The sequence below is a fragment of the Papio anubis genome, chromosome 5 (genome assembly GCF_008728515.1).
Source record: "Papio anubis isolate 15944 chromosome 5, Panubis1.0, whole genome shotgun sequence".
NCBI lineage: Eukaryota > Metazoa > Chordata > Mammalia > Primates > Cercopithecidae > Papio > Papio anubis.
In genome coordinates, this window is record NC_044980.1 from 4573495 (window position 1) to 4599170 (window position 25676).

General features: G+C 37.5%; 1 protein-coding gene across 2 annotated transcripts in view; it reads left to right on the forward strand.

Moving 5' to 3' along the window:
- ICE1 (interactor of little elongation complex ELL subunit 1) overlaps positions 1 to 24950 on the forward strand; it is a 66408-nt gene extending 41458 nt beyond the window's left edge. For both annotated transcript variants that reach the window (XM_003899479.4, XM_009208122.3), the window contains exons 14-19: positions 1055 to 1223; positions 3826 to 3986; positions 8619 to 8809; positions 11019 to 11125; positions 21433 to 21531; positions 23882 to 24950. In XM_003899479.4, coding sequence (XP_003899528.2) covers positions 1055 to 1223; positions 3826 to 3986; positions 8619 to 8809; positions 11019 to 11125; positions 21433 to 21531; positions 23882 to 24063 — 909 coding nt within the window. In that variant the 3' untranslated portion in view covers positions 24064 to 24950. The remainder of the gene's footprint in view (positions 1 to 1054; positions 1224 to 3825; positions 3987 to 8618; positions 8810 to 11018; positions 11126 to 21432; positions 21532 to 23881) is intronic.
- Positions 24951 to 25676: the final 726 nt, after the last annotated feature.

A 25676-nucleotide genomic window follows, 5' to 3' on the forward strand; every position in this document is an offset into this window, starting at 1 on the left:
CTGTCAGCAAAATGTGTAGATGACCGTGGACAAAGGTTTTACTGCAAGGATGAGAGCTGTCCATGTAAACATTATGATTACTTTATTTCTAGCCAGCATTTTACAAATTTAAAATACGATAAAAGACTGGAGATTTGGTCATTTCTCTTCATCAAATTACTTAACATTTTTTTTTAAAGTATCTGTCGGGACTAAAATTGCATATATCCACTTGATCCTGGCATGTTTAGAGGCTTAAAATTATTTTCTTCAAAGCTTCAACTTATCACATAATTTTTCTTTTCCTTGAGTGTTTGTTACAGATCAAACAGGAACAAATGCTTAGTGTCAAGAGAGGGAAAAAAGGGATGGTTTAAATTTAAATATGTAGTTTATTAGGACTTTTATAGTTCTATATTTTCTAAATATCCACTGGAACCTTTTATGGATGACTTCTAGTGCTAGATGGATCACACTTAGTGCTTATCTGCATTTACTTGGAGTTATTTTGGCATAAATATTTATTTTTTTAGATTGCTTACTTGCAGAAAGCATAAGGAGCTCTGTAAGTCACTTTGAAAGGAAATGAATGCATATATCAAATTATTTAATGCTCCTCTTAGGACAAAAAATGTTACTTAGTATTTTAAATTTAAACAGTATGTAGAGTAAATTAGAGTTTAGAAAACAAGAATGACAGTAAAATTATATACTGTATTTCATGCAGTCACATACACAGATTACATAGGCAAAACCCAAGAAATTACGATTTATTTGACTAGAGGTAGTGACAGTGTGCAGCTAGGTCTTTTGAGACTTGCATTCTGGCATCTGTAGCATTACCAACCATAGGAAACAGACAGGTGTGGGGATCTCTTCAATGTCCCCGACCTCGATTCTCGTGACTTACATGCTAGGTAAGTTCTTACCAGTTACTACTGTGCTCTACCTTCTGATGTAGTGCAAGTTTTATTTTTTCAATAGATACTTAAGTTTTGTAACTTTTAGATAATCTTTGGTAGGCTAAAGATAAATATGAGTGTACATTGCCATTTTAATTTTTTTTTCAATCCAGCATTTAGCAGAGTGCTTGCTTCACTCTATTCTCTCAGAACTAAAAATTCAGAAGATATCTATGGACCACAATTACATTCATGCCCTCTGCAGGGTGTATGTGGGTATTTGTCGGCAACTTGGAGACTTGGAAAGAGCTCGCTTGTTTTGCTACAGCCTACTTAAAGAAGGTATGCTTAGATTGTGACAATTTTGTATTGAAAATATATGATTGCCTTTTTCCCTTATACTGGAGTCTATATTTTCAGCTCTGTGATTACTGTGTGTCTTTTAAAATAATGTTATGTTTTGTCCATTGAATAGCTTTAGCTATACCCAGCTGCACCTGGTCTTTAGTAGGGCTTACTTATATCAGCACATATATTTCCACTTATAAATAAATGAGTATTTCTCATTACTGTGTATTTGTTCTGTGCCCTGGGCAGCTGCTTTAGAATTAGATATAGTTGCTGTAAAATATGGGAGGGATACTTTAAGTGACAAGCCAAACTGCTGTACCACTAGGTGGAAAGGGTAGCAACTTTAAGATGAAATTGATGAAAAGAAGTAGATGACAGAAAGCTGAAAGGAGATGGTGATATGAGGGTTGTCCTGTAATTCTCTTTTCTCTTTACTGTTTCTTCCATCCCTACTAGTGGATCAGATTGGAAATCATTCTTTGCTGTATGAAATCATCAGTATTTTTAAATCAGATGATATACATATGAAACCTAATACCATATCAGTCTTATCTCAGTGTTAAACATTTACAGTCTCTGACTACCATGTTTATGGGGCTTATCAATCAGGATAATTGAGTATATCCATCACTTTTACTGTTGTGAATGAAGCTGCTAAGTGTTTCATTCACCCACTTCATTTCTTTGTTTACTTTTTCAGTCATTTATTCAACAAATCATTATGGAGTGAATGTTAGGATTTCTGTGGTGATTACATTCATATGGAGGTACAGTTGTCCGGGGGACTGACAGGCCATTGTCACATCACAAAAACACACATGAAGTTCAGCAGTTGGCGGGTGGTGGGACGGAACAGGGTGTGGGCTCGGCCAAGACCACAATGGATTTCTTATTCTTCCTCAACCACAACAGGCCCATTCGTAGCTCTAGCTTTTGTGCTGACAGCTTTCTTGCTGTTTCCCTCAACTCTTGTGTTTCACTCCATTTTCACATACTTTCCTAGTCATCCTGGATCCCTTATTTTTCTTTATTTGCCTTCATGGCACTTACCACTTCTTAAAGATTAAATATTTTGTTTGCTGTCTCTCTGCTCCTCTAGCTTGTATACTCTGTAAGGAGATAATTTATTTGTCTTGTTTCTACTCTGAAGTGTCACCAGATAAACATAGGATTCAGAAATTAACAGATCAAGTTTAGTGCAGTGAGTTTATGCTTTGAGCTACCTATTCTTAAGTGTGTCAGTGATAGAGAAAGCAGGACAAAGAAAACTAAAAAGATGTGATTGTACAGCAAACAGGATAAAAATCTTTACTTTGGAAGGCTCTTGACAGCTTCTTATGAAATTAAAACATTCATTTATCCTGTGGCCCATAAATTCTACTCATAGGCACTTATGCAGCAGAAACACAGAGTTAGATCATTACATCATTACATAAACTAGCACACGGATATAACGTCTTGACTCATAGGAGCCCATAACTGGAAACAAATGTCCATCAGCCAGTGAATGGAAAACATTTTGATATATCAAGCAAGCAATTAAATACTACTTGGCTATACAAAGGAATAGACTACCAATGTATGCATCAACATGGATGAATGTTGAGACCAACATGCTGAGTAGGGAAGCCGGACAGAAGAGAGTGCATACTACACAAATCCATTAATAAATATTTGAGAAAAGGCAAACTAATGTAGAGTGACAATAGATCATGACTTCTCTGTATCTGGGGTGAGGTGATTCACTGCAGAGCACGAGAACGAGAGAACTTTTGGGATGATGCTATTGACTGTTGTGGTGGTTTCGTGGATTTAATCATTTGTCAAAATTCATTGAACTTTAAAAGAGTATATTTTATTGTCTGTAGACTACACTTCAATTAATTTTTTAAAAAGAGACAAAGTCAGAATGTAGGAGAAAGTGTTTACAACAAAAGAATTGTCACCTAGAATTTATTTAAAAAATTCTTCAAATCAGAAGCTTTATGTGTTCAATGAGTAAATGTAATGCATAAAAACCTATGTAATATAATGCACAACCTATGTAATACATAAAAATTGCCTATAATGACACATAACAAATGGAATAATTCTGAGAACAAGGAAGTTGGAGAATGGATTTTTCTTTTTTTTTTTTGAGACAGAGTCTCGCTCTGTCACCCAGACTGGAGTGCAGTGGCGGGATCTCGGCTCACTGCAAGCTCCACCTCCCGGGTTCACGCCATTCTCCTGCCTCAGCCTCCTGAGTAGCGGGACTACAGGCGCCCATCACCACCCCTGGCTAATTTTTTGTATTTTTAGTAGAGACGGGGTTTCACCGTGTTAGCCAGGATGGTCTTGATCTCCTGTCCTCCTGATCTCCCCGCCTCGGCCTCCCAAAGTGCTGGGATTACAGGCGTGAGCCACCGCGCCCAGCCGAGAACGGATTTTTGAAATGACTGTGACTGGAGCCTCATCTGGGCTCCCCATTTACAGCTTCCTCCATTGCAGGATGCCTTGCAAGGCACCAGTGAAATTAATACAATATATTCTTAATTTGCAATTTATTCACTTGATCATACATAAAAGATTTATTGTATTTTATTTCTCATAGATTTTCCAGAGTCTGAAAAATTAACTTTGTTTATTGCAAACATGTGGCATGATATATTTCTCTCTCAATCGGTGATTAATAAAGCAATGCAGTTAGTTGCCAGGCAACGTGCTAAAGGAGAGGTTCTGAACTGCTTGAGAGCTTTTCTTAATTGGGAAAAGGTGAGCTTTACTTCTATTTCTTACAGTACCTTACTTTTAGATATTATATAGATGTTACTATTTTGTTGTGTATTTAGTTTTATATTAGTTCATAGGCATTTTCTTCTTTCTAAATCTTTTAAAATTTAATCAGTTTAACCTAAGCTTATTCATTTTGTTCATTAAGTATGCATGAGACATTCAAGGAAGAATTGTAGACCAAAGGATTGTGTTAATTAACAGTTTGTTTTGTACACTAATTTGTGACTGATGAAACCCACACGTAGGTATATATGTTTAAAAGTCTCAGAGAAGCTACAGAATGATTCAGTTCTTCAATAGATACTTAGGTAAAACAAAATTATGTATTTCAGTTTTTTCCTATTAGGACTTTTAAAAATCTAATATGCTTTATTTTTCTTTCTAGTTGATGGAATTTGTTTTTGTGCTAACTACTTTGTTCCCGTGTTATCTTTTATTATTTTTAGTTATTGATATGTTAAAGTAAGTGTGTCTAGATGGGTGTTCTTTCCTCATTTTATTTCATTCGTTCATTTTATCTAATGAGAATCTAACTACCAGTAGCAGACTTCAAGAAGAGGTACTGAAGCCAGTGATAATGATTTTTTAATTTTATTTTGTTTTTAATGAGCATGTATTTCCTCTACTAAAAACTCCCCTTGGTTTATGTGTGGAGCAGAATTTTATATGCTGTTTTGCCTTTTTTTATTATTACTTTTGAAGTTAGTATTTGTTAGGCTTTTATTTTTTATAAAACGGAAAGAGCTTTTGGTGGTCAAAAGTTAGGTAAATATTAAAAAGCAAGTTTGTAATGATCTCTTCATCAATCTATCTAGACACAACAGAGTACATTCATGTGAGGTATTGTCATAAATTCTAGTCTGTCATTTTGTGTCAGGAGAGACATCCCGCCTCCTACTGATGGATACCAGCAACCACATATATATTCTGCTCCAGAGGGATACTAGCCTCTGAGTTACCTGCTTCTGGAAGGTTACCTGCCTCCAGAGAATTACCTGCTTCGAGGGTTACTGCCTCCAGAGGGTTACCTTGTTCGCAGAGAGTTGCCTGCCTCCAGAGTTACCTGTTCCCAGAGAGTTACCTGCCTCCAGAGTTACCTGTTCAGAGAGTTACCCGCTCAGAGGGGTTACCTGTTCCCAGAGAGTTACCTGCCTCCAGAGTTACCTGTTCCCAGAGGGTTACCTGCCTCCAGAGGGTTACCTGTTCCCAGAGAGTTACCTGCCTCCAGAGTTACCTGTTCCCAGAGGGTTACCTGCCTCCAGAGGGTTACCTGTTCCCAGAGAGTTACCTGCCTCCAGAGTTACCTGTTCCCAGAGGGTTACCTGCCTCCAGGGGGTTACCTGTTCCTAGAGAGTTACCTGTTTCTGGAGAGTACTTGCCTCTAGAGGGTTAGCTGCCTTCAGAATGTTATCTGCCCAGGCTGCTCCTGCTGTCACTTGGTCTTTCCGCTTGCACACTAGAGCCCATCTCCTTTCACCTGTTCGGAATCAAGCAGGGTATGGTTAAAAAGACATTACTTATGAAGAACATACCATTTTAGTAAATGTATTTGCTAAGTATTGTGTCAAATAAAAATACATAGTCAAAGCTTTAAGAAAGGGAGAAATACTTGGGGAATAAAACCCCATTATATTAGAGGATTTTCAAATGCTTGCTTACAGAATTAAACATCTAGTAAACAAAAATGAGGACATAGTACAATTCATTAATTTAAAAGTAAATGTGTATGAAGAATATTTTTTATATATCTGTGACACATTTACACAAATGAATGATGAATTGACCACATGAAAACATTAGTTTCTAAAAAGTAAAGATTTCACACTCAAAATTCCCTGGTAATAATTCAGTAAAATTTAACAGAAAAAAATTTCAAAATATTTACATTTACTTTGAAATTGAGACATACATTTGTAGACAATCTGGGAACAAATAAAATACGAAAAGTAAAATCACAGTCTTAAAAGTCAATGAAAAAGTAAACTCAGAATCAAAGATCTCTAGCTTTTTTGGAAAACATGTACTCATTAAAGTATCTTAAATGTCTTAGTTGTTTAGCAGAAAATAAATGAAGTTAACTGCTACTCATCTTCAACATTAGAAATATAATAAGGGAACCAGAGAAAAAGAATAAATTTTAGGAGATAGTAGTAATGAAGTGGAAAAGAAACAGAAACACATAGAAGATAAAAATACTGCTTTTTAGCTGACAATGCAGATCAGCAGAAACAGAAATAGTGAAGATTTGAAATGGGAAAGTGGACACATAGGACACAGAATGAGAAGACGACTATCTGCAGTAGATTTGGAAACGGTGATTTCCTAGCAAAATACAAATGATCAAAATTGGCTTTGGGGTAGAAAACTTGAAAAGAGTGGTTAAAAAGATAAAACTTTTCTGTACAAAGACATGTATAGATTCCACCTGAGTTTTAATCTATAAAGAACCAAGTAACTGTAATCTATTTTAAGCATGAGGAAAAACTGAAAGCCTTCTGTTCATTTCTAATAATAAAACCCAATTTAAAATGCTATAAGAAGGAAAAAGCCAGTTTTTAGTGAGTCACTTAGATGTAAGAAGTGTCACTAAACAGGAGATTTCAGTAATGTATTCAAAGAATAATACTTTATAACTAAATAGAGTTTATCCTGATAAAACAAGGAGAATTCAGAATCAGAAAATCAATACATTACTAAATTAAAGAAGAAACCCCCATGGGATTATTCCTAGACTAGGAAATAGAAGGCAACTTATTAAATATAATACTGCTAGTTAACAAAGTAGTATTATCTTCAGTGTAAATTTTGAAATTATTTCAGTTTTTAAAATCATGAGTTAGCGATTCCTGCTGTAACCATGGTGGGAAGTATTTCCCTGTGTTGGGTTCTTCAAGGTGGTTCCTCCTGCAAGTTTTTCTGGTGCAGTTGATAAAATCTTTAAGGATGCTCTATGTGTAGAAGTGACTTCTTGGTTTAAATTACTGCTGAATTTTAAAGTTGTAAATTTATAAACCTTTTTAAAAAACCTTTAAACTTGTGAGTCTTGTTTCATTTATAAATCAATTAATTGTTAACAAAGTAAGAATGTGTTCACTTTGGCCATTGATTAATGTTAGTTAACTCATGTATTTAACAGATTAACATTTCCTAAATTATCTTATTTACAAATTTCAGTACGTTAATTATCTTAAAACTTTAAACATATTCATAAACTTAAGATATATTCTTCAAAAACACTTAAAGTAGGCCTTCAAATCTAATAAGCATAATCTTCCTAAGCACTTAAGCAACTCTTGAATATAAAAAGTCAAATTGAGAATGTAGAATGTGAGTTGTAATAAATATTCAAACAATGTTTACAAACTTAATTACATTCTGTTAAACATGTCTAATTAAAATTATGATTCTAATACCAAATACTTCCAATTACAGCCACACCTGAAACACAGGAGACTCTCAGCACTTTTACGGGGCATGTATTGTATACATGCCGATTATCCCATGTTCACAATTACTGCAAAATGTAAAATAGATACTCAAAAAAGTGAATATATGGATTTGATTTCTTTCATGTCAAAATTTATTTTTGCATCTGCTCAGGTTGAAAGTCACTGATTTTTCTCAGTGGGAAATATTTACCATTCTGGCTGAGTTTTGGTTATCAGGAATATTACTTTGAACCATGATTTGGCTATGGATTATCTTACAGAAACCTTGAGACTTAGAACCTTTCAGGATACAGGTTCTGAAAGGTTCACTTATTGAGTCCTTCTAGTAATAAAGCAAATTTCCAAGCCCAAGCCTTTTCTTGTATTACGTATATTGAGTATTATATGTGTATTGTTTTTATAATAAAACTCTCAAGCAGTGCTGGTGGAAACATGAAAAAGCATGACTACTTTGCAAAATCGTTGGGCACCTTCTTATAAAGTTAAACCATTTCTTAGCCAAAGGCCCAGGAGTTCCACTCTTAGGTATTTTCAAGAGAAGTGAAATTTACATCCTCACAAAGGCTTGTACATGAATATTCATAGCAACATTAACAGTAGTCAAAAGTGAATTGATAAACAGTAGTATATCCATATAATTGGTTACTATTCAGCAGTAAAAAGTGTTCAAACTATCTTTCATGTAGCACTATGGATAAATATCACAACACATTATACACAGGTGTGAAAAAAGCCAGAAGTAAGGATCCGTTACCGTCTGATTCAGTTTTATGAATTTCTTGAAAAGGCAGACTGATACTCAATGTCAGAAAAATAATAGAATTTAAATAATTTTTAGAGGTTTATTTTTGAAATTACAACTAGCTTCCTAACTTTAATTCTCGAGTTGATGAAACTGTGCTTTCCTATCTGGATTACAGGTAAGCTCTTTTCTGCCTGATTGGATCCTGCATCCTGCCTATATAGCTTTTTAATCTGGCTCATCCAACTCCTGTTGTGTCATCATTCTATGACTAAGATAAACATGATCAAACTGTTTTGAAAAGCTGTTTCTGATTAAATGATTAGTCATCGAATGCTTATTATAGTCTTTCAGGTAACTAAGGTAAGATGCATTATATTTGAAACTCCAGATTTTATTTTATTTCTTTTCATTTGCTAGAATGCCCCGGTAGATGTTGGCTTCATGGTTTCTAAGCTGCTTTTGACCATACAGTTATGTCCGAAAACAGAATTTCAATCTAGTGAAAAATTTGGTGAAGACCTAAGTGATAACACTTGGGAATACATATTTGCCATTGATCTGCTCTGCTGCCATCAGAAATGGATCTGGACACATGATAACATTATAAGGTTAGTTATTTTACTAACTTAAATAAAGATGTGTTATTGTGAGGTTGAGTTGTTGAATGCTGAATTGTGGTTTGAATAATTTTTGTTGTTTAAGCATGTAAGGCAGATGAAACATTTACAAATGATGCTGCTTTTATTTTGTAAGAGTTAATAAAACTACCCTTAAGATACCTTCATCATGGCCGGGCATGGTGGCTCACGCCTGTAATCCCAGCATTTTGGGAGGCCGAGGTGGGTGGATCACGAGGTCAGGAGATCGAGACCATCCTGGCTAACACGGTGAAACCCCGTCTCTACTAAAAATACCAAAAATTAGCTGGACGTGGTGGCGGGTGCCTGTAGTCCCAGCTACTTGGGAGGCTGAGGCAGGAGAATGGCGTGAACCCTGGAGGTGGAGCTTGCAGTGAACTGAGATCGTGCCACTGCACTCCAACCTGGGCGAGAGAGCAAGACTCCATCTCGAAAAAATAAAAGAAGCTACCTTTATCACTATCACATTTTCTTGCTTTATTTTCCTTTAGTACCTGTCACTACTTTTTGTTCAATTCTGCTGTTATCATCTCTCCCCAATAGAAATGACTCTGGAGGGGCAGAGGGTGGCCTTGTTTGGGTCGTGGCGTATCCCCAGCATGTGGAACAGTGCCCACACAAGGGGAGCACCTGGCCAGTGTATGTTGAATGGAATTATCATTATCGTAACATACAGATACTCACAAAACCTAAAGGGAAGAGAAATATTCAGAATTATAAATTAGCAGCTCCTCCCACCTGGGAGAAAATTAAGCTCCCAGGCATTCATTATATGTAGTAAATTAACTTTTCTCTGTGCATTTATAATTCTGGCAATAGCTTTGTACCATCTCTAGGAGAATGGAGAAAATGGTCACTCAAATAATTTTTCTGTAGGTCTTAATTTTCTTGTGGAACCCTGGTCGAGAAAGGCTGGTTTAAGGGAGTTGGTGACATTAAAAAGGATGCATCAAAGGTTTTATAATCCATATCTTTGAGATACTTGAAGCTGTGGAAATTACCTTGTCCAAGGATCTATGTGTGTCCAAGGATGTGTGTTACTCTTGTTCATCATCTTGACACTAAGGGAAGATTAGACATCTGAATGTCAGACAGTAAGGAATCAAATCATGGCACTCCTCTATGAGATGATAGCTATATTAAAACACATAGCTATGAATGGATTACTATGTATTGACATGGAAAAGTATTTCCCAGTCTGTTACTAAATAAGAAAATGACAGAACAGTCTGTCCAGTGCCAGTCTGTATAATGATGTGTCAGGGCCTACTGTGGGCCTCAGCTTTCTGAATCCTCATGGGAACCCACGAGGCAGGGGCCCTGTTGGCCCCTCTTACGCTTGAAGAGGCTGGGGCTGGTGCCTGTCAGAGATACTTGGTCCACGATCCCTGCACTCATGGTGAAGATGTCAGCAAACATGAGGATCTCCACCTGAGCAACTACAGACCCTGCTCCCTTCCTCAGCGCTGGTGGCTCTCTACAGGTTGTTTACATCCATGGAGAGTGGGGAGTATCTAGAAGAAAAGACAGAATTAGAAGAGTAATAATGATCTGAGACTGAGTTTGGAGTGCTTTTAATTATCATTTTTCTTTTGTCTAATAAACTTTACTAGTGATACTTTATGAATGCCATGAAAGAATTAGATACATTTTTGAAAAAATAGAAGACAAAGAGGAATTGGCACTGTTTTCAGTCAGTGGAAAGTTTCTTTTATCCATCTAAAGTGTTACTTGATTACTGAAGTTACCATTTTCCTCTGGCTTAGCTCCTTTTTACATGCACAGCTTTATTTGTCTGTGATCCTTCCAGGTAACTTGGCTTTTAAAACACAGGGGCTGCTTTTGCACCTGGAGAGTCCAAGTGAAAACTGAGGCTCTGCCACTTCCTAGTTCTGGGACATTGGGGTTGCTGTTCAGTTTCTCTGTCCAAAGCCTTGTTCAGAAGAGTTAGAATAAGATGCAAGCACTGAATTTCCAGCCATGTTAAAGCTAGCGTGGGCACAGCCATGCTGTTGGAGAAGATGTGAGCATCCAGTATCTGTTCTCACTTGAACTTACAATGTTAGATCCTTAGCAATTACCCTCTTTCACTGATTGCTTAAGGATCATTTATAAGATAAGTTATTAATATTATTTGAGTGATGATGAGCATACATCTTTTCATGTTGCTGTTTTATAGTAAGGAGCTGTGGCCTGTAATGGATAAGTGGATAAAATACAGAAAAGGACATGCGAACATTGCATATACTCCTGATATTATTATAGCCTCAATACTGAGGCTGATTGGTAAGTTATCTGTTTTATTTTTTTTTTTTTCTTGTTATTGATGACATCTTCGTGCAAGGGGCGGGGGGTAACTGTATAATAATATATGTTGACTTTGAAAATTTTCCGTAATGACTGATTTTAGAACCATCAGAGTAGATACTTTTGTGCTTTTAAGTCAGTCTTCTTTCTCTTTTCTTATAATGTTTTATTCATCTTTTTCAGAGGTTAAGATTTTTCATGTTAGTATATTTTAGTTATAATTGAGCTCTTTTTAGATGCTAATACTAATACACATAAACACTAGGATATATAAGTTACTATAAATTATATTGTAGTTTCATTTGGTTTCTAAAATAAGGATTATATTAAGCCATTCTTGCATTGCTATAAAATACTACCTGAGATGGGATAATTTATAAAGAGGTTTCATTGGCTCACAGTTCTGCAGGCTTTATAGGAAGTAGAGTGCTGGCACCTGCTTGGCTTCTGGGGCATTCTTAGGGAGCTTTCAATCATGGTTGAAGGTGATAGGGGAGCAGACACATCACATATGTAAAGCAGGAGCAAATGAGGGGTAGTGGGGAGGTGTCACACACTTTTAAATGACCAGATCTCCTGTGAACTCAAGAGCAAGAGCTTGCTCACCACAGGCATGGCCCAAGGCATTCATGAGGGATCCACTCCCATGATCCAGACACCTCCCACCAGGCCCCAACTTCAGTACTGGGGATTACAGTTCAATGTGAGATTTGGGTGGGGACAGATACACAAACTATATCCAGGATATCTTCACACCACCTGCCCCAATGTTTTCATACTTGCCTGTTAAGGGTCACTTAAATGAATTACAGAAGTTAAATGATTGTTTAAAAATATTTTAAATGAGACATGGATCCTTCTTAATCTCATATTTAAAGAGGACCTCAATGGCCATTTGGTTCTCCTTATTTCCTACGAATTGTTAGTTTTTGTTTTTACTTATCTTCTACGAATCTTTATTTTTATTTTTACTTATTTTTTTGTTCTATCTCGTCTTCAACAAGCTGCTGTCAAGGCCCTGCAGAATTATCAGTGATAAGATCTATTAATTAGAAAGATGTCTTTGATACAAAAAACCCTTCAAAAAAATCAGTGAATCCAGGAGCTGGGTTTTTGAAAAGATTAACAAAATAGACCACTAGCCAGACTAATAAAGAAGAAAAGAGACAAGAATCAAGTACACACAATAAAAAATGATAAAGGGGATATCACCACTGATTCCACAGAAATATAAACTGCCATCAGAGAATACTGTAAACACCTCTATGCAAATAAACTAGAAAATCTAGAAGAAATGGATAAATTCCTGGACACATGCACCCTTACCAAGACTAAACCAGAAAGAAGTAGAATCTCTGAATAGACTGTTTCAGAACAAGTTCTGAAATTGAGGCAGTGATTACTAGCCTACAAACCAAAAAAGCCCAGGACCACAGGATTCACAGCCAAATTTTACCAGAGGTGCAAAGAGGAGCTGGTACCATTCCTTCTGAAACTATTCCAAACAATAGAGAAAGAAAGAATCCTCCTTAACTTATTTTAGGAGGCCAGCATCATCCTGGTACCAAAACCTGGCAGAAACGAAACAGAAAAAGAAAATTTCAGACCAACGTCTCCAATGAACATCGATGTGAAAATCCTCAATAAAATACTGACAAACCAAATCCAGCAGCACATCAAAAAGCTTATCCACCATGATCAAGTCAGCTTTATCCCTGGGATGCAAGGCTGGTTCAACATATGCAAATCAATAAACGTAATCCATCCCATAAACAGAACCAATGACAAACACCACATGATTATCTCAATAGATGCCAAAAACGGCCTTCAATAAAATTTCAACATCCCTTTATGCTAAAAACTCTCAAACTAGGTATTGATGGAACATAATGTAATTAGAGCTATTTATGACATATCCACAGCTAGTATCATTTTGAATGGGCAAAAGTTGGAAGCATTCCCTTTGAAAATCAGCACAAGGCAAGGATGCCCTCTCTCACCACTCCTATTCAACATAGTATTGGAAGTTCTGGCCAGGCCAGTCGGGCAAGAGAAAAAATAAAGGGTATTCACATAGGAAGAGAGGAAGTCAAATTGTCTGTTTGCAGATGACATGATTGTATATTTAGAAAACTCCATTGTCTCAGCCCAAAAACTCTTTAAGCAGATAAGCAACTTCAGCAGAGTCTCAGGATACAAAATCAGTGTACAAAAATCACAGCCATTCCTATATACCAATAATAGACAAGCATAGAGCCAAATCATGAGTGAACTCCCATTCACAGTTGCTACAAAGAGAATAAAATACCTAGGAATACAACTTACGAGGGATGTGAAGGAACTTTTCAAGGAGAACTACAAACCACTGCTCGAGTAAAAAGGACACAAGTGGAAAAACATTCCATGCTCATGGATAGGAAGAATCAATATCGTGAAAATGGCCACACTGCCCAAAGTAATTTATAGATTCAATGCTATTTCCATCAAGCTACCACTGACTTTCTTTGCAGAATTAGAAAAAAAACTACTTTAAATTTCATATGGAACCAAAGAAAAGCTCATATAGCCAAGACAGTCGTAAGCAAAAAGAACAAAGCTGGAAGTGTCACACTAGACTTCAAACTATTCTAAAAGGCTACAGTAACCAAAGCAGCATGGTACCAAAACAGACATATAGACTAATGGAACAGAACAGAGACCTCAGAAATAACACCATACATCTACAACCATCTGATCTTCGACAAACCTGATAAAAACAAGCAATGGGGAAAGGATTCCCTATTTAATAAATGATGCTGGGAAAACTGGCTAGCCATATGCACAAAACTGAAATTGGAACCTTTCCTTACACCTTATACAAAAATTAACTCAAGATGGATTGAAGACTTAAAGGTAAAACCCAAAACCATAAAAACTCTAAAAGAAAACCTAGGCGATACCATTCAGGACATAGGCATGGGCAAACTTCATGACTAAAATGCCAAAAACAATTGCAACAAAAGCCAGAATTGACAAATGGGATCTAATTAAACTAAAGAGTTTCTGCACAGCAAAAGAAACTACCATCAGAATGAACAGGCAACCTACAGAATGGGAGAAATTTTTTGCAATCTATCCATCTGAAAAAGGTCCAATATCCAGAATCTACAAGGAATGTAAACAAATTTACAAGAAAAAAAGCAACCCTATCAAAAAGTGGGCAAAGGATATGAATAGACACTTCTCTAAAGAAGACATTTATGCAGCCAACAAACATGAAAAAAAGCTCATCATTAGAGAAGCGCAAATCAAAACCACTATGAGGTACCATCTCATGTCAGTTAGGATGGTGATCATTAAAAAGTCGGGAGACAACAGATGCGGGTGAGGCTATGGAGAAATAGGAACACTTTAACACTGTTGGTGGGAGTGTGAATTAGTTCAAACATTGTGGAAGACAGTGTGGTGATTTCTCAAGGATCTAGAACCAGAAATAACATTTGACCCAGCAGTCTCACTAGTGGGTATATAGCCAAAGGATTATAAATCATTCTACTATAAAGACACATGCACATGTATCTTTATTGCAGCACTGTTTACAATAGCAAAGACTTGGAACTAACCCAAATGTCCATCAGTGATAGACTGGATAAAGAAAATGTGGCATATAATATACCATGGAATACTATGCAGCCATAAAAATGAGTGTATGTCCTTTACAGGGACATGAATGAAGCCAGAAGCCATCATTCTCAGCAAACTAACACAGGAACAGAAAACCAAACACTTCATGTTCTCACTTGTAAGTGGGAGTTGAATAGTGAGAACACATGGACACGGGAACATCACACACTGGGGCTTGTCAGGGCGTGGGGGGTAAGGGGAGGGAGAGCATTAGGACAAATACCTGTGGGACTTAAAACCTAGCTGATGGGTTGATAGGTGCAGCAAACCATCATGGCACATGTGTACCTATGTAACAAACCTGTAGGTTCTGCACGTGTATCCTAGAACTTTTAAAAAGAAAGCTCTCTTACTTTTGCCCTGACTTCTGTATCTGCAGCATGTATTCTTTGCCCCTGGGGAATATGAAACAAGCTTCATCCAATTTCTGCATTATAGCCCTTAGATACTTTGAAGACAGTTATGACTTTTAAGTATCTTTGGATTTTTCTTAATTAAAACTCACAGATAGCATCATTTGAAATAAGGTTAGTATTTGAGAATACGTTATATAAGTGAGTCTAAAAATAGATCACAGTAGGAAATACCCTGTGAATTTTGTTACTGTATCGGCAAATTTGCATTCCTCCTCTGTGTGTACTTTGCATGCACTTATAGCAACATTGCCCTAAGTAAATAAAATTGTTCTAGACAAAAACTTGGTTACAAAGTAGACACCAAATTTCACTGGAAATAACCAAGAATACACTTGGAGATAAGTTACCAAACAAGAGGATAGGAGAACCAAATGATTGCCAAAGACTGGGAATTCAGAAGAGATATATCAGAAGATAAACAGAGGCACAGAAGTGGAAATGAAGAAACTATGCCACGTGGTGCACAGGTTCAAAACTTTTGCTGAATTCCTCAGTTCAAGATAACCCTCAACAACAATTTCCATTCTAGCTGTGGAGCACTAGGGAACACAGGAGGGTCAGTGATGGCATTCCCAGCAGTTAGGTGACAGCCGTGTATCTGGAAATGCTGATTTCAGCAGCAGCTTCTCTTACGAATTCAGGAAAAAATGCTCATGCTTTTGACTCATTCTAAATTGTGAAATCTTTTTGAGGGTTAAAAAAAATCAGAAGAGATGTTTTAAGGTGTAAATATATATGTTACCCTAGATAATCTGTGGAATTTTCAAAGCAATAGGATATTTTTTTAAGTTACGCTTTAAAATATGGTGATTTTTTGGTTCTTGTTTTAGCGGTTGTGTTTCTGTATTGGTTAATCTTGAGAGGAAATGAGTGAAGATTATGTTTTTTGTGCTCAACAGCCTCATACAACAGCGGAAGCAGCCTGTTTGCGTTTTAGAGGAGGGTCAGCTGGACATGTGATTTATCTTGGTGTTTTCTCCAGTGTCTCTTCTAATTAGTGTTTATCTTCTGGGGTTACCAGATTTGGCTGGCCATCCAAATTGCCTGAGAAGCTTTTTAAAAACCACAGATTCTCAGGCTCCATCTTCCGAGGGTCTGATAGTGTTAGGGTTGTGTCTGCAAAGCTCTGTAGGCATGCTCATGAAATAATGGGTTTGGAAAAGAGAATGATTGCCATAAATAAAATAGTATACACAGTCATTCACTGCATAACAATGTTTTCATCAGCAGTGGAGCACATACCAGAAGGTGATCTCAGAAGATGATAATACCTTGTTTTCCTGCACCCTTTCTATGTTTAGATACACAAATGCTTACCAAAGTGTTACAAAAGCCTCCAGTATTCGGTACAGGAACATGCTGTACAGATTTGTAGCCTATGAATAGGCTGCACCATATAGCCTAGGTGTGTAGTAGGCTACTCCATCTGCGTTTGTGCAAGTGTACTCTAGGATAATGTTTGTCCAAGGACACGATGTCCTAAAAGGTGAATTTCTTAAAATGTGATCTCCTGGCTAAGCAACCTGTGACTGTACTTTACCTTTCATTTAGATGTCACAAAACTCTTTTAAAGAAAACTATTTAAGATTATATACTTTCAAATATGTACCTTGAAATATGTGAATTAAGAACATGTTAATAGTTTATTTATAAAGAAGGATGTGTAATTGTAAGGAGAAAATATGGCTTGTCATTTTATTCAAATCAAGTCTAGTTTATTCTTTGAATCTTTAAAATTCTGGCTGTTGAGAGCCAAATAATTTATGACTTTAATAATATGTATTATTTAGAGTAATATATGCATACTTGTACAATTAAGAGTGATATACAATACAATTATATGTTATAGAGAATAAGAATAATGTGTAATTAACATAATATATAATTGACAATACCATGTATTAAAATGCTTATAAACATATAAAAGCAGTTCAGAGGATGGATAATTAGCGTAATGTCGAAATAAGAGCAAAGTCAGGAAGAATAAGCCCTTCTCAGGTCTGCTGATGAAGTCGTGTGCATGAGCCAGATGGATGTGGGGAGGCTGGAGCACAACCTAGCGGGCCGCCACGTGTGCACAGGTGTGCCAGCACAGGAGAGGAGCAGCAGAGCCTGGTGCTGCCTGTCCTTTTGGTGCCGTGGCACTATATGCAGGAGATGGGACTCAGAACCAGGCAGCTGCTGGGTGACAAGGATAGTGGTGTGGGCTGAGGGCAAGGGGTGAAAGTGAGTGAGGCCTGCTGTTTAGGCCGGGCAGATTTCTCAGAAGTGACATTAATACCCCCACCCCCCAACACACACACATACACACAAAAACACAGTCATCTGGATTGGGAGTTTGAATTGTTCCTAAGGAGAAACTGTTAGTGAACTTTCTTGCCATTTCTGAATCTGACCTTGACTTAAAAATTGAGTAAAAGTGATATATTAACTTAAGTCATACACTAATCTTCATAAAATAAAGGAATTGTCTTTATTCTTTTTTTTGTTGTTTTTTGAGACGGAGTTTTGCTCTTGTTGCCCAGGCTTGAGTGCAATGGCGCCATCTCGGCTCACCACAACCTCTGCCTCCCAGGTTCAAGCGATTCTCTTGCCTCAGCCTCCCAAGTAGCTGGGATTACAGGCATGCGCCAGCACGCCCGGCTAACTTTTTGTAGTTTTTTTTAAGTGGCGACAGAGTTTCTCCATGTTGGTCAGGCTGGTCTCGAACTCCCGGTCTCAGGTGGTCCGCCTGCCTTGGCCTGCCAAAGTGCTGGGATTACAGGTGTAAGCCACCATACCCGGCCTCTGTCTGTTCTTAATTCAAAATCTGCACATCCTATTAATGAGATTTTTACTCCATGGACAATAAAAAAAGTTGTATATCAGTGAGACTTGCGTTTTCTAATGTTGGATTCAGGTGTGAGCATTGCTAACGGCAAATGGCCACAGGATTAGTACATGGGGTTTAACTCCAACCTACCTTAATGCTAAACTGTTAAAAAAGCATTTTGTGGAATGTTCAAATTGCTCTAGAGTCACAGAAATGTGGTGGAGAACAGAAACTCATCTCACTGCAGTGCTTAGTTCTTGGCAGAGCTGAGGCCTGGAAAGATTAAGTCCTTGTCTGAGGCCATACAGTGGAAAAGTAGCAAAGTTGGGATAGAAATTTGCCTACCACTGGATTCAGTGGAGTGTAAAGTTGTGGAATACCATCTTTCTGCCCCAAAGAGCTTTTACAATCCTGAATAATTTGCCCCTCCTGGTATTAACTGGAACCTAGAGCTAGAAGAAGACTGTGTCACATGTCAGGTTTCTGCAAGTCAGACTGAAGTAGCCATTATTCAGTGATTTCTATCCGTTCTCTTGGCAAATCTGTTAGCTTTCCTTCGAAATTGTGTCAGCTCACCATTCCTTTGCAAACTTGCATCCAAAATTTTAAATGAAAACCCTGCTGTCTTTATCTTCTAATTAGTGTTTATTGGAAGGGTCTGTCCTGTAGACTTACTTTGTGTGCAGGCCTCAGCTCTCCTCCAGCTCCCTTGACAGTGCTGGGGATTGCATTGTCGTGGACGTTGAGATTCGCTCCACATTTCTTATTTGTATTCTAATACAGCTGGATGGCCCTGGGCATCCTCACATACCTTCTGTGGGGAGCTCTTCCTCCATCGTAGCCAATCTGTCATCTGTGTTGCATCATCGTATATTGAGTCTTTTTCCCCAAATCATCTACTAGACTCATGATTTCCTCTTATTTTACTCCTTAGCTCCATTAATTTAAATCGCTTATAAAACTGAATTTCATTAAGCGCTTTTAATTGAAAGAAAGGGATCCATTATAACATGATTATATGTTTCCTGGAAACGCATGCACATCCCATGATTGAATAATGCCATAGCTGTGTTGGATGCACATCCCTTTCTCTGCTGTTAGTCCTACATTTAATATCCCTGGTAGATTGTTTCAGAGGACAGATCCAGTGGTATGCTGTTAGCAGTTTAATCTAATTGCAAAGAGATATTTGAAAGTGGTCAGTAACCTGAAATTTCTGATTTCTGAAGTAAATTGCTTCTCAATTTCCTAGGCTCCCTAGAAATTATTCAGATATTTACAGTGTCATCTTAAATTGGGAGTTATCCTGATATTCTTTGATTAGTAATTATTTACTGAGCATCTGCTATGTATCACAATATTCAGGCTGCACATACCTAGCACTAAGCTAGTTCCTGTAGAGGTTACAGAGTAATACAAATTACTTAAGTGCCCCATGCATCAGTTTCTCCACATTTAAAATAGAGATGAAACTCTCATACTGGATTCACATATAGACCTGTGGGACGTTTGTAGTATTGAGAGAGAATGTGAACACAGAACGCTGAGCATACAATATGATATTGTTGTAAAAGCACATCCAAGATATGTTTCACAATCCTCCTACTTAAGAGTCAAAAGAAGATGAGGACTTGCCTGGATGGAGGGAACAGGATTCCACTTTGAATCAAGTTCTCATCCATAGGAGAGCTCCTGGAGTAAGAGAAGGCTCCAAGTGTAGAGGAATGGGGGGATGATGCCATTCTGCTTGCTTTAGCCTTTAATGAATTTGGTTGCCCTGTGATCTCAATCTCTGGATCTTTGGTCCTCATACCTGTCAGTTATCATGGAGAACCCTCAAAGAACTTGTCGTTACTCCAGGTTATATCTATCTGTATTCACTGTGTTAGTAATTAAACACTGAGAAATTGTTTATTTAGTTATTCATTTAAAATGAACAGTAATGAACCCATAAACGACATTTTTAATGAAAAGAACTATATTTCCAAAACAAAAAATAATGGGAATCTCATTGCCTTGTTGCAGACCTTTGTACTGTCTGGTTTGATAGAAGGTGGCTGATTTTTCATCATCTGTTCTGCATTCAGTCTCATGTGTTTTTCATATACATAAGACTGAATATATGAAGAAAACCCATTCTCATACAAGTATGTCGTTGATGGCAGAATCTTTTATTAGCCTTTTCAAATATGGATATTCTTTTTTGATACTACAATAAAACTCAACAAGTAGTAATTTCTTAAAGGTTACTTGAAGTGTGAAATCTGAAATGCTGCAGTGAACTTTTTGTACCTTGTTATACTAGAATCCACTGAGCTAGCTTAAATGTCGAAGGGATCCTTTTGCCCAGTTATGATTTTGTAACCTGCATTATTCACTTGGAAAATAATTGATTGACATAGATATTCCAAATGCCAACAATACCCAAAAAACACGTTTAATGTCACCAGTCTCATCACAGAAAAGTCTTAAATATTGTAAAGGTGTCAAGCTCAGGGTAGCTGATGAAAATTGTTCCAAACTTAATTTTGCTTAAAAGCTCAAATGTTGTTGACTACGAGGATAAAGTTCCTTTAAGTCATAGGTTCACTTTGTTTATTGTTGAAAAAAATCTACCTTGTTCCAGTTAGCCATAGTTTGTCAGTTCTTTGAATCAAAAGTGGTGTCCTATGAGAAAAAAGGTGCCTGATTTCATTCACAACACAAACAGTTGGATAAGTGCATTTCTTCACAACAGCCAGTGCACTCAGTGTACGGGGGAGTACTTCCTGTGCCGTCTACAGCATGGTACAGAGTTCTGTGTTTAGGGGTCCAGGTTTAGTGACAGTAGTTGCGACTAAGTGAACTTGGCTTTTTGACTGTGAGCACCTGGCAATGGGGAGTAACTCCCACTTGGCGAGGTGCCACTGTCTGGACTTGCACTCAGAGTCCAGTAGTTTCATCTGCTATGGCTTTTCCACCATCAGACCACATGTCAGCACTGGGAGGAAGGCACAGAACTTCTTAGCATTGTTGTGAAGTAGTTTGACTTAGAGGACTCTAAGGTTTCTGCAGACTACATTTGAGAATTACTGCTCTGTGGTATAATAGCAGTTGCCAAAAGTCAGACCAAAAATACATATTTTGGTGGTACCATAGTCTTATCTTGGATCTGTTAACTTAATAGAAGTCAGGCGTTTCACATTGGTCCTAGTGAAACCATTCTTTCTTCTAACTTCTGTTTATTCCATTGTAACTTGGAAAGCAGCACATTGTATATCATCTGCATAGGTGAATGCAAGAAGAAATGATGAGGCATTTGATCACCTCCTGTAAGAGAAATGAACCTTTAAATTCTGAGGAGAAGTTAATCAACATTTAACTGGACTATTTCCATTTTGTTTTGTTTCCCCTAGGTCGTTTAGGCCAGTTGGGTTTGAAAGAAGGATTTCCATCTGCTGTGAAAAATATTAGTTCGGTTATCGGTATGTTTATACAGCATGCTCACGATGAAGGTAAAACTTACATCTAGTAAAATTACTTTCAAGTAACTTGTGTTTCTCATAGTTAAACCTTTTTTGGGGTCCTTACTGTATGTTGTGCTCTGTGCTTCACTTCCTACCTCATAGATTAGGGAATATTTGCAAAACATTCCAGCATTAATATTGGAATGTGTGTGTGGATTTTGTGGTGGTGTTTGTTTACTTAAATGAAAGTCGTTTGCCCTGTTGGGCGCTACTTCCCTAAGGAGGAAGAAACTCTCTTTTCCTGCAGCTAACATTCTGCCTCTAAAACTCTGTACTGTGTGATCCCTGACAAGTGACTTAACCTGGGCTCTCTGCGAGGCCTCCTGGGTGGAGCTGTGTCTTGATGGAATGAAATCAGTGATGCACAGGTATCACAGAGTACTTAGCATCATCGGGAGAGAGCTTGGAAACCTGGAAACCTTGTGAGCAAGGCTTCCTAGTGGGGATTTCTGTTATCATTTACATATTGCATAGCATGTGATTTTATGTCTTTTGTGGGAGAAGCTTAAAGTCACTCTCATAAGGGATGAATCTAGTTTTTGTTTTGAATATTGTAGAATCAAGGAATAATACAGTTAAGCAGTATCACATCAGAAATGCACAAAGTGACATTTTCAATACTGTATAACACCCAAGATGATCTTAACCTGGTAGGTTCTTTGTCTTCAGCTTTCAGTGGAAGACTGGATATTGAACTTCATGAGAACAGCGTTTCTCATTAAGCTGCTTTCTCTGAAATACTTTCTTTCACTTTAGGATAGCTGCTGAAGTGGTGCACATTTCTTCCATATAACAGTGTTCTATTTTACAATTCAGGTTGTATATTGACATAAGAGAAAGTAGCCAGAATAATGGCTGATGGGTTGTCTAGCCAACAGATGCAGATTAACTTTGCTCCTAGGGTGGGCTCGAAGCTGTGGTAATCCTCGTCCCCATGAGGGAGAAGGAGGAGCTGATGTTGGGACCTGCTATAGATTAGACCCTGTGCATGGCACTGCCCCACAGCCTAATCCCTAAGACAGCCATCTGCATGGATGGCATTGTCCTTCTTATATACAGGAGGAAACCAAAGCTCAGAGAGAAGAGTGATTTGCTGAAGGTGAGGCTAGGAAGTGCCATCCCTGCTGTTTGCCCAGGTCTGTCCCTCTCCAGAGCTAGCTCTTTAAATATTGCCACGTTTTATTTATTAAAATTCTTTTTAACCTCTTGTGTTGCTCTTACTGTTAAACTTTTTTATTTGTTTGAGTCATGGCCTTACAGCGTACCCCGTGCTCTATGCTTTCTCGTTGCTTGTCGTTTATGGCGGAGGAAGTAATTTTCAGAGCTGCAGTTCTGCCTGCATTTTCAGCATTAATGTTTGAATGTGTGGGCTTTTGTATTGTTTGAAATGGTGCTAGTTTGCCCTTTTGGAGAAAACTGAGATACACATTGAGTATATCTTATTTGAAATGTTTGGGACCAGAAGTGTTTTAGACTTCAGATTTTCTTAAATTTTGGAGTATTTATATTTACGAGTTGAGCATCCCTAATCAGAAAATCAAAATGCTCCAGTATTTCCTTTGTTGGTCATGTTGGTGCTCCAAAAGTTTCAGCTTTGGAGCATTTTGGATTTCAGATTTTTGGAGTAGGAACACATGACCTATATATAGTTAATAAACTTTAACTCCTAAATTGTTTAACCTAAATTATTTAAATACATTAAATTTTAACTAAATTAAATTTTAATAACTCTGAAATAAACTTACCTTAAAAGAGAACTGTGATAATATACTGTAATGTATAACCTAGCTATAATTTAGAATCATACACTATACTGTAGTTTTTGAAAGTATGGTATGGTAAAAAAAAAAAAAAAAAAAAAAAAAAAGCTTTTCATTAGAGCTCATTTTATTATGGTTTTTCATTTCCAAAGTCCATTTATAAATACTTCCTGTGGATATCTCATAGAGTCATGTGTTTAATGAATGTTTTAGGATCACATTTTATTAAAACTTAAATATGAGAGTGTGATCCTTCCAGAACTGTTTTGGGAAGCTTAGTGGTGGCCATGGGTTACTGGGATCTTTGAGGCCCTCTCCCTTTTACAAACACACCAGCAGTCCTCAGGACACTGCTGGGGCCAGGAAACCACAGACAGCTACTGTCAGGCTTTTTTTATTTTTTATTTCTGGACAGGTCTTAAATGAATTTTTTTATTGTGGGTTTTTAAAAATATTTAATTTTCATTGCTAGCAGAAAGCATTCTGTTATTTGAATAGTATTCCAGTAGGTTACATCACTAAAATTTTGGATAACAGATACTTTCTTGTCTTATGACTGATCTGAAATTTCTTTTCAGATATACCATGGGGTATACAGTTAGCAGCTGTGTATGCTCTTTGTGACTTGAGTCCCAGCAATCCAGCAGAAATTTCGAAGATCCTGGAAGCTTGGCGGAGAGAGGCCTCCAAAAGCGTTCCGTCTGCGATTGTCAGCTGCTTAGAGGAAGTCAGTGCCCTGAGCACAGAGGAGCTTGGCTGACGCGGGATGCCACTGAGGCTTGAGAAGTGCCTTGACACATTTTGAACACAAATAGTTTGATCAGCTTTGAGAACACAAAGGGAGGTTTAAAAACGAAAGACATAAAATAGATAAAACAGATCAGAGGCTCTCCTTATTGTTTGGCAAGGAGACAGGAGAAACAAGCAGACGCATAGTCGTTTTTCCCTAAATCTCATACATTTCACTTAAGGCTGTTGTGATCTGTGACATATGGGTTATATTATTGTGTCTTTGTCAAACAACAAAAACTTGAACTTAGCCCTTTTTTTGCTGCAGAAAGTGTCCTTTTAGTGGCTTTTTAAAATTGAGTGGCATTTTATAATAAACTTACCAATATAAAAACATGATTTGGTTCCTGAGCTATTGTTGGACTTGTGCTCCAATGAGTGACTAGGAAAAAATAAATTGGCAAAAACTTAGAGTTTTCTGCTATCTTAGCTGGAAATGAGCTGCAAAAGTTTTTCTCAAGATGTAGTGCGTAATTGATCAGAGCAAAACATGGAGAGCCCTTAGCAGAAACCCACTTTAATGCATTTTCTTCATATCCTTAACGTTCCTTAAAAATACGTGACAATGTATCAGGAAGAGGAGAACTGAAGAGTAGAAGTTCCCTTGCAGATTTTTTTATCAGTGACATGTAAATGAGCAACTCACAGATGAGCGCAGGCAGAGCTCTGTGTGCCGTGTACATATGGACCGTGCTATGATGTGTCTCACATTTGATGATATTCCACTTTCGGAATTTTAGTATTTGTATATAGAAAATGGGTTTAATAACTCACCATGGTTTTGATTTGTCTTATATTCGTTATTTCTTAAAACTCTTGTATGTGTTTTTATAATAAAAAATAAAAGTAAGCGATGGATATTAGTGTTCTGATTATTAGAATGAAACTGGGTGTTACTTCTGTTCTACCAAGGGTGAAGAAGACATCTAATCAAAGAAGAAAATGGTCGTTCCTAGGGAGACTTACCTTCTGGGGATATAAACATTGCATTGTCAGTACTTGCCCGGCTTTGAGTATTTACGGAGATGCTCTTCAGTGATACCAGATGCCAGATAATTAAGTGCTTGCAGGCCCTCATGATTGGATTTTTTTTTTTTTTCATTACAATTGTTGCCCTTTAACAATTGCATTTGGCAACAGTTTTGTTACTCCTTAAGTAACTATAACAGGCATAACTGAAATTTTTAAATCACTTGGTTGCCCTTTTGGAAGCTTTGTGTTGATACCAGTCATTCTTCCTACCAATATGTTGAGCATATTCTCTCTGCCAGGTGCCTTGCTAGGAGGAGCTAGTCACATGGCATTTGGGTAAAGGAAAATCCTAAACGAGTGATCACCCAGTGTATACAACAATCATAAACAGGGGAAACAGCAGCAAAGAAAACCTGGAGCTTTGCATATAGAGTAGCAGGGTAAACGCCTCTTTCCATGTGGTGGACAAAGAGGGTCTCTCTGAGGAGGTAACATTACAAAGACCTGGATGGAGGGACCCAGCCTTGAAAGCAGGCAAGAGAAATGTCCCTGCCGGATTGGAGGATTGGATGGCGGGGTTGGGGGTCGGGGGGATGGCAACCCTGAAAGGTA